The 16,506-nt window shown below is 39.3% G+C and overlaps 1 protein-coding gene across 7 annotated transcripts in view; it reads right to left on the minus strand.

Moving 5' to 3' along the window:
* SNTG1 (syntrophin gamma 1) overlaps window positions 1–16,506 on the minus strand; it is a 265,420-nt gene that overhangs the window by 72,667 nt on the left and 176,247 nt on the right. For all 7 annotated transcript variants that reach the window (XM_054179618.1, XM_054179614.1, XM_054179617.1 and 4 more), the window contains 4 exons: window positions 6,906–7,008; window positions 5,362–5,444; window positions 4,059–4,189; window positions 649–778 (listed from right to left, as the gene is read on the minus strand). In XM_054179618.1, the coding sequence (XP_054035593.1) occupies window positions 649–778; window positions 4,059–4,189; window positions 5,362–5,444; window positions 6,906–7,008 (447 nt within the window). The remainder of the gene's footprint in view (window positions 1–648; window positions 779–4,058; window positions 4,190–5,361; window positions 5,445–6,905; window positions 7,009–16,506) is intronic.

Here is a 16,506-nt window from a genome sequence, read left to right on the forward strand (position 1 = left end):
AACTAAATGTCAGCTATCACATGCAAAACACATCCCAGGCAGGTCCAGAAGATCTTTCAATCAAACTGCTACTAGCTTGGCAAAACTTTTGCCTAACGTTTATCCTTGCTTCAAATAAATAGAAAAATCCATCCCACAAGATCAGGTCATGGAAGTACAGCACATGAAGCATAAATGCATTTAAACTTTGCTGACAATAGGCATCCACATCTGTATCACAGAATCACCTTGTGTTGATTGAGAAACCCCATATGTAATTCAGCTATGATTATACAAGTCTTCATACAGATGAGCTTTCTCAAACTATGCAGAAAGCACAGCATTTTTTGCTTTGAAACGTGCTTACCCATCACACTGGGCCTTCTCCTCTGTGTCTGGTCTTTGTTTCTAATGCTAGCTGGTATTGCTAAGAAGTGAATAACTCTGATAGTGATGAAGTGAACTATATGACTGTAGGGGAGAATGTTTTCCCATTCAATGATTTCTCACAAAGTCTGATTTGATGACAAACCTGAGTTGACTTCCCTCAGACAGCCTCAAGCACTGTTTATATGCAGATAATTCTGTGTGTGAACCCATTAGGCCTTTATGACAGCTATAATCAAATATGATTGGGAAACCTTCTGGCTTACTTGGATCCATACTTACATTGTGCTTTGTGAGGTTGGAAATGTTACTTGCTATTGCTTGTAGCCAGTCAATACAGTCTTCAGCAGAGAGACACTGAATTATTCCACTGCAAACCCCATCCACAGCAATTACTTGGAATGCATTTTGCCTATAGACATGTCATAACAGATCAGGTCAGAAGAAAATTTCATCTGTTCTAGCATATCATCTTAACAATACTTGTAGAAATGCTTTTCTTTCAACTACAATGAAGGTCAGGCACTGAACACTGATAAATTGCTGGTTTTCTTGTTTCATAAATATCTGACATATTAAAAAGATCAGGCTAAAAGGTCAACTCAGACTATGTTAAGTTTCTATAAAGCTATAAAAAAATCTTTCCTAGATTCCACAGCTCCATGGAACCTTGACCAACACTGTATGACTTCAGAGACTGAACATGTGAAATAGCTGACACATATGAAAGAGCTAATACTGTAATACTGCAGATCAGAGAGAAAGAGCACAGTGCAGAATCCAGTACCTTTTTCTCAACAACTTTTGTTTCAGTTTTCTCAGCCATAGTTTAAATACAGTAAGATTCCCTTCTGGATGCCTCTTGTTACTTGCTCTTGGTTATAGAATTTTGATCCTTTTCTAAACTACTGATAGAAAAGCTGGAAAATGCAAAATCTAACAGGTAGCATTCATTATGTGGTTTTTTTTTCAACTGCAATTCTGAATATAGGATCACTAGCAAAATACACTGCAGTGCCAAGAGACATCCACTGACAGAAACAATGGCCAACCTGGATGCCTCTATCCCAGTACCAATCTGGGCAGCTACACAATAATCTGTCATGCATTATGCACTGGCTTTCCACAGCTGAATGCTGAGCAATTACAGAACATGAGAAAACTTTCAGACACTAAAGCAGTGGCAAACTTAATTTTTCAGTAAATAGCCTCCTTGGCTAACAGCCTTTAGAAAGCTCACAGGTTTCTGGCTTTAGAACCAAAAAAACCCTTCAACATCTGTATCTCTGAGTAAGAGATTACTAAACATACAGAGAATACCAAGTTTCACTCCTGGCATTCTGCTATAAACCCATCCATTAAGGATCAATTCCTGGTTTAAAATTCAATAACCATTTAGATTCTTTGAGAACGGTTCAGGCAAAACTGAGTGTTATTTTCAAGGTAAAACTGTCACTGATGGCAATTTCTGACATCTCAAGAGAGATATCCATTCTACAGAGTATTTTTTTCCTTCCTTCTTGAAATCATATTCTGACTGTGTAGGACATAAAACTATCTATCTCTATCATAAATGCCTACGCTGTATTCATATCAAATACAGATTTTTTTTCCCTTCAGTGAGGGCAAGTATTAAAAATGAATTAGGGACACACCTTTTTTACTTTGAGAGTTCCATCACAAGAACCAGCTCTTACAGCAGAATAATTAATAAAATACAATATTTTTATATATATATAATACATATGTAAAAATATAATACATAATAATCATGAATCTGTCATAAGGTTTCTGTGTCCTAACCTGAACATGCAGAGAGTGGTGGTTTACCTAAATCCATCAGTTAACATCAGTTTAGTTGCCTTTTCACACTGGGAGTGATTATTTCCTCCAAATCTAAAGGTACAGACTAAGAACTACTTTCAATGACTCATTTCCACAGCAATTCAGGTAAGGTCTTTGAGGAATATTCATTTAAAACATCTTCAGATAATGCAGCTAACATTTGTTTAGCATACCCCTTTATTTTAAATGACTGGAAATATGATTAGTGAATTCTTCCTGACTAGAATTGTAACTAGGTCATTACAGAAAAGGGACAGCATGATGCTCAAATTTGTTTATTATCTCTTTCAGGAAAACTAACATTCCTTTCAGGACTCCCTTCTACTCAGCCTACTGTGTAAACCAAAGATGATCCAGGCAGTGTACTTCTAAGAAACAACATCCCTCAGAATTAACTGAGGCTATGGGAGGCTTTTGTAGAACTATCAAATGTTTGCTGAGAACCAGTGATAGGGAAGCAGGCTGTGGTAAGAAACAATAAAATTCATCCCACATATCCTCAAAACTGAGGCTGAAGAACACTCCTTTCTCCTTAGTTTCTGGGGGACATGAGAAATCACCCTGGGGTAGGTGGTATCAGCTGACTGTAGGACCCATAGAAACACAGAAGGGTGAGCAGAACAGCAGAGAGAAGATACTGGGGAGGTTCTGTCACAGAACAATCCTCCCAGAAATGTTAATGAAGCTTTTTCTGTATTAATTGGGTAATTTTACATGTGTATGAGCAGAGGAACCAGACATTTTGAACTGCTAATGCCTGACAAGCCATGAGGGTATACCGCATAAAGTCTTTCCACACTGACACATCTAAGCTGGCAGACATGAAGGCTACACAGGACAGTCAGAGTTTATCTCAATTAGTAAGGCCTCACAGCCTCACAAATGATACATCCTTTGGGCTTATTTTAAGAATTAATGTTTCTAATGGGTTAGAAGGAGCTGTAATGGAGAAATATGCTCTGTAACTGCAGACAGCTGTCCTCTAGTTAATGACTTACCTGCTGGAACTCAATAGGATTTTTTAGTATTAGAACTTCATTCTTATATACACAGATGATGAATTAGTCCACACAACACCTTGGATTGAAACCTTTTAACAAGTACGATCATAATCTTACACTATGCCTTGCTATATTTTGTAGCTACTTTCTTTTACATGTGATCTGAAAAACAGTAATGGTTCCAGAACATTCTTATCTTCCTTTATGATTTCTTCTGCTTTACTAGGAAAATATTAAATTAAGTAACAGTGGACTCACTTGAAGACCACCCCTAAGCCTGCTCTGCTTCTGCAGCAGGGGCAGTCAAACGAGGCCCTTATCTGCCTGGACACTGCCTCATCCAGCCCTGCGCTCTCCTGCTCTTGGCTCACCGCTCCCATGGGGACATTCTTTCAAATAATGGAACTGTTTCACCCAATGAAGTTATCAGGTGATGAAGTAGATTTTAAAACCTAATCACATTGCAGAGCTCAGCGCCAGAGTGTATTGTGAAAATCGAAGGTATAAACAAAATAAATAAAGGAGCTTAGAGAAAAGCTTTTGAGGACAGAAGCATTAACAATTATTAAATATGATGACCTATGTGCAATCTAAATTGAGAAGCATGCTGACCACTAGGTACAAGCAGGAAGATCACACCTTCCCCACATACCTGGTCCTGGCTGATGTCAGAGCAGAAATTGGGCTGACACGGTCCTAGGGAGACCTTTAGAAAGCTCCTGTATTTCATGTCTCTCTCTGACAACTGTAGTGGAACTAATAATGCCCCTCTTCTAATAAGGCAACTCCCTATGGCTTGTATCTATCAACCAAGAGGTCAAGTTTTAACTTCCTGAACTTCTTTACCTGCACAAATCTGATCCTGGAAGGTACTGGGAAAACCGTGAATGAAGAAGTGGAATTAATCGGAGATCACACCATCTTTTTTCCCACCTAAGTCCTGGGGATGCTGGCCATGAGGAGCATGACAATGTATCCTGAAAAACATCAAAAGGTCCTTCTCAGTTTGGAGCTTCATTATAAGTACTCAGCAGATTTGAAAAGAGAGAGAGAGAGACTTCAAAGGCTGTATTTCTTTTGGCATTGTGTTCCACTATCCCCAAATCATTTGTCATCGGTTTTAGCTAGCACTGGAGCGACTCTGAACTTTTTCCTCACAAAGAAAACAAAACTATATAAACCTCCACATCAATATGCTCAGAGGAAGTGTGAGGAACAGTATTCTAAAAACCTAGGGAAAACAGATTGTGTTCTTTTTTTAAAATGGCTAGTCATGAATAGAAGCAAATATTTACTACATATCACATCATCAGCTACTAGTTTTGATACCTGGTACCCATTTGTTTCCTGTGGCCCCACACACATCTATTCTAATGGCATCACCTCCAAACTTGGTAACTGTGGATGGGATTTAACATGTGGTTAAAATCGTTCAGTCAAAACCAAGATGATAATCCTCTGTACATTGGTTTATTTATTTTCTCTATTTTCACCTATCACAAGGCTGAAAATGCAGCAGATAAACCTTTAGATCTCTATAAAATAAAGGAAATTTAGGATTTTCTGGCTAAGACAATGGTTAGAAACCACTTGCTGCACTTGAGTGGTAGCTTTTAGTACAAATCTGATCATACATCTGTAGCATTTCAGCCTCCTTATGCTGTCATTCTTCAGTTAAGATTTGAAGTTTCTAAAAGTAAAATGCTCTCACCTTAAAAATAGGCAGAACCATGCACCTGAATCTTCCTTCAGAAGGAGTTTTAGGTAATAAACCAAATCAGAATCATGAAGAAAACATTCTGAAATAGTTCTCTACATTTTCTTTAAAAAGGTATCTTTTAATTTTAGTAATTTTAACTCCTATGTTCTGGGAAAAAAAAAAATCTAGAATTAAAAAAACAAAAAATCCCATTGCCCAGATAAAAATAGTAATTACATCTACCAAGGCACAATCTCAGCTGGCATGATTTGTCATAGTTTAATTCACAGCCATATATTAATATGGCAATTCTATCTACCCCCTATGGATCTGTCTTTCTCCAATATTAATTAGAGTTCCTCCCATGTTGCTGCCCCTTATTAGTTACTTCCACTTAGCTATTATAGTATCATTACTCTGTGTAATTCCATCAAGGAACTGAGCTCTTACCGTGTTGTTGGGATGGTAGTTGAGATGCAAACCACTGTCACATAGGGGAGAGGATGTGCCACTGCTCTGGTCACTGGGGGCACCTAATACAAACATAAAGACACCAAAAAAAAATCTTCATTAATCTATAATGTTGTAATTCAAACCTCTGTGTGTTTGTTATTCCCCTTCCCACACTAGTTTTATCATATCCAACATTCATTTACTTTCTCCATTCAGCCAGCAGCTATCTTCTGGTTTGATTGGAGCACCTTTTTAAACTGAGTAGAGGGCTCAAGAATCCTTTTCTGAGTTATTTGCTTAAAAGAGTTAATAATCTGCTTGGCAAAACCAACTAACCAACCAAACCCAACACCCACCCCCCCCAAAAAAAAACCCCAACCAAACAAAAAATACTGAAGGTTTTGGTAAATTTAATGATAAAAGGGTAAGGGTACCTCCTCATTTGGTTTCCACTTGAAGAAACAAGTCAAATAATGCTTTTGTTATGCTCCCTGACAATTCTAACTGTCCTAACAGCGTAGGAAACTACAGTGACAGACCTCAAAACGAACATGACAGGATCAATGCAAATGCATGCTTGTGTGCATCACTTGGGGTACTCTGTGGTACCTCACCCTCCTATAAAAGGGACAAATGTTAGTGGGGCACAGTTAAGATTATGGGGTTCTAATTTTTTTTAACTTGCTTCATTAAAACTTAATATCTAGATGGGAGATAAAGATAGGACTTCAACAAATGATTGCATAAAATATTATTTAGTAATTCCTTTAACTCCTACCAACTTCAAATGACAAACTGAAAGCATTCAAATATTTATTCTTTTGGGTGTTTTTTTTTTCCTTAGCACTCAGACAATGTATTTTACCCTCCTAGGAGCAAGAAGCAGAAGGAAAGCAGCAGTGACAAAAGGCACAGGCTGACATATAAATATGCTTAGATGTGCTGTAACTGTCTATAATTATGCACCCACACTTACAATTTAATATAATTAAAGGAAGGCAGCTGTCTCCATATGTCTCTCATGGGGCTAGTTGACTAAAACTCAGTTGGACTTAAACAAAATACAAATCATCCAGAGTAAATTATTTTTAGGTAGACAGACACCTCCACCAAAGCCTCTGAATTTTAAACAGGAAATTTAAATCCTCTAAATAGACACACACAATCTCATTTTCACATTTACAAGACAAAACTCTTTCAGACTAAAATGTTATCAGATGCTGCCCGAAAAAATGCTTCTAAATACTCTGCATCAGGATGTGAACCACTGGAAATGAATGCAATTCCCCTGTTTCACCTGCAGCTTTGCTGATTCACGTCAGCCAGATGCCTGGTGGTCTGGTTTTCAAGCAAAGATAGCAATTTATTGCTTGAGGTGAAAGCTGCTACAAGACCTGGCAACACGAGGAGCTTGTATTCAGGCAGCAATGCTGACCAAAAAAGCCGCTGTCAATCACCCTTAACACGCAGCAGGTTGGAAAGCTGCAAGCATTCATGAGCACTGAATTGAGTTTTCTTTTGGCCAAGTAATAAAGGCTTACATGCACAATCTTCATTCAGAGGCAGTTTGAGAAAAGCAGGTGCTCTTTTCAGAAAGGACACAGTTAGGGTCACTTCTTCCCCTGCATTACGAAGGACCTGAACCTGGAAGAGAAATACAGACAGGACACCTTGAAATAAGTATTTGACCAAAAATGCAACCAGCAAACCTGAGCAGTGCTACACAGCATTTCACATATCAGAAGATAACTGCCTACAAAGATATTGTAATGAGCTTTAATTTATTTATTTTATTTTTTTTAAAGCAAGATGCAAAGCTTAGGATATGCTTCTCTGTTATGTTTCCAGTCACACATGCAGGTAATGTGGAGGGGGGAACTGGATTCCTATAAGGGCACTGGCTTTGCGCAGTGCTATCGCGCAACTTGTTCCCCAACACCGTTCAGCTGTGCACCTCTTTGCTTCTCCTCTGGCATCTTGCACAATAGCATGTAAATATATAAAAATAAAAATTCAATATTCCACCCCCCCTCGATGAGGTTGTCTCAAATCTCCAACCAAAACAACAGCAGCAGTTTCCACAGCTGTGCCATAATCCTATGAGTAAATCTTTCCAACAGGCAGAGTTAAATTTAGCTGAAGCACTCCAGCATGGATGAGAGACCTAATCTTCCTTACAGCCACAGAGGAAAAGTACCAGTTTTAAGCTCTAAGTCCTAGATAAGCACAAGGTTGGGTTTTGCCAAAGGGCAGTTTGCATTTTGGACACAGGAACACATAAATCCCCTGCCCAGTCTTTCTTCCACAATTGGGAGCCCCATTCTTGTAGCTCTTGTTCATACCTCCTAACATTTGTACGGTAGGGCTGACAGACACCTCAAGATGCACGTCAGGCACCTCCTCAGAGAGCCACAAAGGAGGCACAGAGGCAGCTGAGCAAAATGCTCAGGAGACAAAACATCCAAATCCATTTATAACATGAGAGGCAAGAAGCATCAGGTCACACGACTCTGCTTCAGAAGACGACCATCTCCTGTTCTTCAGAACCTTTCAAGGGCTGACTCAATTTGGGCCTATGGAGACAGGAGATTGCTCCATGCCTGCATCTAAGTGACAGCACTCACACTTTGAAGAGGGCCAGCTCACTGATAACAGGGTTTGGAGAGCTACTATATGGCAACCTGTTAGACAAACATTTTCAACTAGCATGTATCAGCTCCCTTTCTGCTGTGCTTTCAGGGTAGCTGAAGAACACATAGGTAACCTCTCTGTCATGCTGGCTGCTTGAGAGAAAGCCCCGTGAATAATTTATGGAGGACTGTTATTCTTCATTCTATGCCTCTCAACCACATATGCTACACATTTAGTTACATACATACATAACTATATGCAGAAATGCTTATACACAAAATCACTGCATTGAAATTCCTCAAGAAAAACAAATGTTGACTTTAAACACAACAGTTCTGCTCCATACTGGTTGCTACAGAGTAGTAACGATACGATGACAGAACGTTTGAGTCAGTATCTCAAATGCACCCTGAAGTTTCTGGCTCTTGTTTAAAATAGCACAGTGGTTTTCAAGGCACAACTTACAGTGCAGTGTGTATTTATATGTATGTGTGCAAATAAACACTCACATGTCACAACAAATTTCATCAACTTAAACTGTGTATTAAAAAAAAAATGTAATGTGCAACATGAGCCTCTCTGAGAAGCACTTCCTTATTCTGGTACGTTTCACACATTAGAATTCCTAACCAGCACTTATTTTGCAGAAAGGAGATGATTTGCAAACTGTAGAACAGTAGATCAAGACTCCAAAGTCCTAAATTCCATCTGAGAAATCATACTGTTTCCTCAGCAGTCACAGAAAATCCATCCTTCTCCTCCCCCCGTGTAGCAGCCACACAGTTCAGAACAGTCACAGACAAAGCAGAAACTTACAGCCACGTATTCTCTATTGAAATGACAGATGTGGAAAGACAAAGTGCAGGAAAAATACAGCTATTCTCTACCTTTAAAAAAAACACCCTACATTTCTTTTTTTAACTCAGGAGTGGGGAAGAAGCAAGTGGAGAAGTTACAGCATGGCACAACTTTAATTTATGAAGTCATCTTTTAAGATACTTGAGAATAAGTGGATACCGTTTGTGAAAGAAACCTAGACAGTAAACTCTGCCCCTGAATCTTTCTCCTTTTAAGAGTTAACCAAGCCACGAGTCTACATGATTTCATTTGATAATATATTGTTCTGCAAAGGCTCGAAGTTGCCCTAAGTATTCCACTGTAACCTTTCCTCCTAACCTCTCAAACTTCTTTATCTCACAGGATGAAGAACTTAAGCTAGCACACATTAGAGTTGAAATCAGCAATAGTTATTTCACTGCAGTGCATTTTGGTGTTGTATGAAACATATTGCAGCAAGTGACTCCATTTTGGCATGCAGAATAAAGGCTAAAGAGAGAAGAAAGGTTAAAAAAGAAAACTACTAAGTAATGATTACAACAAAGGAGATGAGCTATCGATCCCATTTCACTTACTTTCTTGTCGCTGACAAAGCCATTCTAGGAAACAAGGTTAGTTGAAGAAAATCTGACTTTAAATTACATTTATTAATTGTCTTTTTGCAGCTTTCAGCTGAAAGCTTTACTGCAGTTTTGCACTTCTTGTCTTTATTTTACACTAAAAAAGAACCAGCTACTTGTGGTGGGGTGAAAGGAAAGGCTCCGCTTTCCCTCCCCCACTGAGAAAGAAACCGTGGCTAAAACTCAGTCAGAGAAAAAGCAGACACATATATTTACAAGCATATATAGGAAGCAGATTACATGTAACACCACAAATACAGGTATTTTACAATATATACAGGAATATACAGCAAATGAACTCAACCAGAAACCAGACCCCCAACAGAGGGGGCTTCCCCCTGTTCCCCCTTCACCCCCCTACCTCCCTTCTCCCCCCAAAGAGGTAGAAAAAGAGACAAGGGTGGTTAGCAGGGGAGAAAAAAGAAAGAGAGGCCTTGTACAGGAGTTAGTATCTCTTATCTATTAGTTGGCCAGAAGCCCAGAAGAAGTCCAGCCAAAAGGGAGAGCGGATAAAGGAAGACTGAGAGAAAGTCCCAGCACCCCTGGGTCCATCACCTCCCCCCTTAATTAGTCAATGAAATTCGTTTAGAATACCAAAATATTTTATAAACATTTAGCCAGTGTGCCCCATCCTTAAAGGCACAGCCTCAAATGGTCACACTACTGAACTGCTTTAAATGGAATGAAGTTGGAGGTGGGGAGATTCAGGCTGGAGGTGAGGAGGAAGTTCTTCACCATGACATTGGTGAAGCCCTGGAATGGGCTGTCCAGGGAGGTGGTTGGGGCACCGTCCCTGGAGGTGTTTAAGACCAGGCTGGATGAGGCTCTGGCCAGCCTGATCTAGTGTGGGGTGTCCCTGCCCATGGCAGGGGGGTTGGAACTAGATGAACCTTGTGGTCCCTTCCAACCCTGACTGATACTATGATACTAAATCCAAACCTGCCTTACAGGATTCATTTACTTTGTGTCATCATTCTATGCATACACCAGGTCACACTACTGTTCCTCCATGCAGAAGGTGAATGAGGTACAACAGGAAATCCATTGTCTGAGGATTGTTTGTAGTGGTGTACCAGAACAGCTCCCATTCACACATGGAATATTGGTAATTGCCAGCAGGATCAAGATTTAATTTGCTTCTACCACAAATAGCCCTACATAAAGTTAGGATATTCTAGAGTGAAGTGAGACAGGCAAAAAATAATTTGTGCTTCTCTGAACCAGTGGCTGTGTGAAACAGTGAAATTAGGAGAGCCAGTGTTTCTGGAGCAACAGAGTCTATATTTCCATGAAATTACTGCAATGACTGCAAGAGGGTCATTTGAAGAAGTGAATTTTATGGGAATGTGTGATAATGGTGAATAAAATCTCTACATAATAATAACACTAGTCTGAAATTTTAATAATGTCTGTAATGATATTGCCTTTTAATTTTATAAATCCTTCTGCAGTCCCAGTTCAGGAAAACAGTTGAGCATATGCTGAAGTCTCTCTCAATATATTCAGGAAAGCACTGAAGCGTGAAGTTCCTCTGACTTCAGTAAGGATCCCTTCCCAAATAAGACTGCAAATTCCCTCTTAAATCATCACTAATATTTAGTCACCAATAAAGTGCTAAAGATTTTACAGAGAAAACTTATATAGTCCCCAAGATCTGTGTTACCATGAAGTGGAGGAAATTCCACTCTTCAATATGCTTTAAAGGAGAAATTTTGGGGGGTTTTGTTGATGAATAACTTAAATCCTAGACAGTGTGAAGTTACACAATGCACTACTGTCAAGCCCATCAGCAGATACAACACCACATATTTTGGTACAACCACACAGAAGGCCCAAAACTAGAAGGCTCAATTCAACTGCTTTGAATTATCTTCAATTAAAATCAAAAAAGCAATGTTTTATTCAGGAAAAGCCATGTAGTTCATACAGAATATTTGCATCAAAACCACATCACTGTACGGGGAGCTTTTACTGGGGTTGCTTAGCCTGGAGAAGAGGAGGCTCAGAGGAGATCTTATTGCCATCTACAACTACCTGAAGGGAGGTTGTAACCAGGTGGGGGTTGGTCTCTTCTCCCAGACAACCTGTGACAGAACAAGAGGACACAGCCTCAAGTTGTGCCAGGAGAGGTATAGGCTGGATGTTAGGAAGAAATTCTTCACAGAAAGAGTGATTGGCCATTGGAAAGGGCTGCCCAGGGAGGTGGTGGAGTCACCATCCCTGGAAGTGTTTAAAAAGAGACTGGATGGGGTGCTTGTTGCCATGGTTTAGTTGATTAGATGGTGCTGGGTGACAGGTTGGACTCTATCTCCAAGGTCTTTTCCAACCTTTTCTGTATTCTGTGTGTGGTTTTAATTCCTGTGAATTGTGTTCCACAATATTTGCCAACAGTGACAAGTTAATCAACAAATATAATAGTGCAAGCTATAAAAGTGTTTGTTTTTTTTCCCTTCAGAAAATTTGTCTTGCTGATATACAGCAAGAGAACACCATTTATGATAGAACATCCTTTTATGATAGCAATTCCTACTCAGGCTGCACAACTCAAAGTATAATTCAGATCATAGTTTGGTAGCATCTTAGCTGGAGGTTTTAAACCTTTTTTTTTTGGCTGTCTGGTTCCAGAACCTGTGTTAGACATTTAGACCCAAACCTGAATGAGCTGCAAAGAAGAACAGTGACCTTCCTCAAACAAGGCAAAAGGAAATGTAGGGCAGAATGCTGGATATGCCAAGCATGGGGGGTGCCCTTCTATTCAGAACTCTTTTCTGCATGTATCTTGCTACCGGCACTGCTTTAAAACAGTGCAGGAGGATGTAGTAAGATTAGTAGATACAGCAAAGATACCCTACTGAGCCCACCACCCAGCAATTGTTTTGAAACAAAGTGGCAGATCAAGGTTTATGGCTTCTCAAGATGACACAGGAATTGAATGGAGGTCGCAGTTACTCAGTGACTACTGTAGCTAAGGCACAATACAAAAGATCCTTTCAGAGCAACATACACAAAAATTCAGGGTTTGATGCTTTTTGACAATTCCCATCAGACTGACCACTTAGAAAGAATATTTCTCTTGACTCCAGGTGACAGCACTTGTTTAAGATAGACCATCAGGTGGTTTCTCAAATGGACAATGTTGTACCAGTCATTTACAGCTATATTCAGGCTTCCTGCATTGATCCTTGCCCACAGGCTCTTGGGCTTTAAACAGAGGTACCAGAACCTGCAACCTCATGAATCCATACAAAGCATTAATAAAATATTAAGAGATCCACCTTTAAAAATAGATTTCATCATGTTTCAAGCCTTCATACAAAGGAGGCCATTTATCTGAGCTGACACTTAGAGACTATCTACAGCATTTCCTTCACAGCAAATGAATAAAACAATCAGATGCAAGCAACATGAATAAGTGTAATGAGAAGCTAGGAGAAAGAGATTAATTTCACAAATAATTTATTGGAAATATAATTAACTCACACACACACACACAAAATCCATCAGGCATCAGAGTACCAGAATGAAATACAGGTCACAGAGAATACATAGAATACATAGAGGACACAGACTTCTGTCAGTTCTTTCTTCAATGCAGTTCCAAGGTAACAAGAGGATATTGTCACTCCAGTGACATATTAAAAATCCAGCTGGAAGAAAATAATCTTTTTGTAAACTTTTCAGTCTAACATTTGTGGAATGGAGTACTTACAAGCTTGTGTGAAAGATCTGATGACAACTTTCTGGAAGTCTTTAAGCTTCAGTCCTCACTAAAATGTTCAGTAATCTTTCAATTGGAGTATTAATAGACTGCAATTACTGCTTAGTTGCATGCTTATCTTTTCAGAAGTAATATAGGAGTGCCTCAGCAAAAAAATTCACTGCAAACATTTGAGGAGAAAATATGGAAGGGTCTGCACCATTTTCTTGTTCTTCTTCTTTCCTTCATTTAGCGTCACTTATAAATGCAACCCATAAAAAACAATATTGTTATAAGTGCTTAATTTGCAGTCTTGGGTCATGTACCCTAATTTTGAATTGTGTTTCACTGAAGATTGCACTTACTGGTCACCACGGTTCATATTAAATCATTAGAAGGCTATTACTTCAATAAAGGAGCTATGATAAGCAAGGAATTAGAACATGCTAAAATTTTAAATGCATCAAAATTAGGAACACCATCCCCTGCAGTCTCTGACCATAGGTCATAGGGGACACCACAGGGCCCTGAACAGAAACATTTCTGAAAACTAAAACAGATTAACTCCAACTCTAATACATTATTTACCATGGCCTATGAGAATATTCTTTGACTCATTGCAGCTAAGCCTCAGACAGTTGATTTTAATTTCAAACAATGGGTCTTGTTCACGTTTCCCAACCTCTGTTCCATGCCCTACTATTGGTCTTGGACTGTGGCCAATAGAAGTAGTAAATACATAAAGACCCCATTTAGCTCCACATGGCATGCTGTTTTCATGACAAGAAAACACATATGAAAACACATACCCAAAAATCAAAGAACCAGAAGACTTCAACTCCAACTCATTCCAAGTTTCATGAGCTTTTCCAGCACATCTATAGGTAGTGAGCACATGCTAGAGTTCAGAAATGCCTGTCTTTGTTTTCACATTACCAGTGTAAGGCTCTGCTTCTCCAGGATTACTCAGATATACTAAATAGTCTGGGTAGTTACACAGTGCTAAGAAGTTTAAACTCTCACAGCTGTTCCACTTTTTGAATGTTATTAATTTGCTGGGCACCTAGCTTTTCAAACTAATTCACAAACAGACAGTTTTGTAAACATTTATTACCTGAGTTCCAAAACACTAGCTAAGATTAACAAGACAAATACCTTAATAATATTGAAAATACTAGAAATATCAGTAGAACTATTCCTATTGAGGTGGAAAGAAAACAGCATTTCTCTTTTCATATATATATGTATGTATACACACAGACAATATATGAAATAGGAAAGTTGAATTCTCCTGGAGAACACAAAACTTTAAGATAGTTTTCTAATTGTAAATTACAACTCTAGCAGATTGATAAAGACACAGAATGGCTTAGGTTGGAAGGGACCTTAGAGATCATCTATTCCAACCTCCCTGCCATAGGCAGGGATGCCTCTCAACTAGACTCAGCTGCTCAAGGGCTCATCCAACCTGACCTTGAACACCCCCAGGGAGAAGGCATCCACAACCTCCCTGAGCAACCCAGAGTCCCACCACCTTCACACTGAAGAACTTCTTCCTATGATCCAGTCTAAACCTACTCTCCCTCAGCTTATAACCATTCCCCCTTCTCCTATTGCAAGACACCTTTATGAAAAGTCCCTCTGCAGCCTTCCTGTAGAATCCCTTCAGGTATTTAGGTGAACTGCTCAACCCCATCATCAGTCAAATATTATAAAGCCAAAAGCCTAATTCTGATGTCACCTTGTTATATCAACATGTGTATTTCATCTTCTACCAATACTACACACTTCCATTACAATTGTATGTATTTGGGTAAACCCCTAACTGGTACTACAGCTCAGAAATCCACACACAGGAACTAGGTTTTGTTTGGGATTCATTTCACTGGCATTGTCCAAATCAAATATTGACTGAAGCCTCTGTGCAATCCTCTTAAACCAAACTCCTGCTGAAATGGAAGAAGCACATACACCTCTCTTAGAACAGAATCTACCGATTTCTGCACAGCTTTGCCAAAAGTTTGCACAGCATCCTGTGTGCACAACCAAAGGAACATCACTCACATCACTCTGCAGAGGATTTCTTATCTAAGACACAAGGCTATTGGACTTCATTAGAAAACAACTGTGATGGTAAACCATGCTAAGATTATGGTGGATTTTACTTTTCAACTACACATTATGGAGAATATTCAACAAAAAACTGTCAACCCCTGTGGAACATAGAATCAACAAGGTTGGAAAAGACCTCAAAGATCATCAAGTCCAACCTGTCACCCAACACCTCATGCCTACTAGACCATGGCTTCAAGTGCCACATCCAATCCCCTCTTGAACACTCCCAGGGATAGTGACTCCACCACCTCCCTGGGCAGCACATTCCAATGCCTAACAACTCTCTCTGGGAAGAACTTTCCCTTCACCTCCAGCCTAAACTTCCCCTGGTGCAGCTTGAGACTGTGTCCTCTTGTTCTGGTGCTGGTTGCCTGGGAGAAGAGACAAAGCTGCTACCCTTCAGGTAGTTGTAGACAGCACTAAGGTCTTCCCTGAGCCTCTTCTTTTCCAGGCTAAACAATCCCAGCTCCCACCTCCAGAGGCTTTGCACTTTTACATTTAAGGAACCATGAGAAAACAAAACCAAACCAAAAAGTGAAATATAGTGGGTTTGTGGGTTTGTTTATTTTTTTCTCTTCAGCAAAATCTAGGCCATATTATAAAACACAGATAATACACAGAAATTCCTCCCAATCATTTCAGCTGCACAGCTTCTCTGTGAACTCCACCATTACTATTCATGCAAACAGTCTCATTTTAGTGGGTTTTAGTTCAACATAATGCAAAACTGTAAGAATAAGCCAAACCCATAATTTACTAATTCTTTGTAGGCTGCAAACCAATTCTTGGCTTCAGACAGCAGAAAGATGGATAAAGCATCTTTCTGTGAAAGGAGAGAACTTAACAGGAGAGATTCTCTGGGAATTAAGGTCTCCAAATATTGCAGCTGTGTGCTCCTCAACTGGAGGAAATAATTCCAATCAAATTATTAATTTTAAAGGATTTGGAGGTCTTTCTTTTCACAGTTGATCATACTGTGATTATAGCAACGAACTTGCAGGACCTGATTTTTCTAGGCCTAATTATTAACAAACCAATTAGGCTGCTTGCTTATCTATTAAATATATAAGGATCCCCAGCTCCTTCAGTCAAACTGTTCCCACATTTCAAATGCACCACAGTAGGTGCTCTCACAGTCCAATTCTGTAAGGGATTTTAAACACAATTACTAAACAAGTATAGTTTTGTGTAGGCAATTAGTGAAAAGCTCACTAAACTAACTACTACTACTAAACTGCATAA

The sequence above is a fragment of the Dryobates pubescens genome, chromosome 3, assembly GCF_014839835.1.
Source record: "Dryobates pubescens isolate bDryPub1 chromosome 3, bDryPub1.pri, whole genome shotgun sequence".
Lineage (NCBI taxonomy): Eukaryota > Metazoa > Chordata > Aves > Piciformes > Picidae > Dryobates > Dryobates pubescens.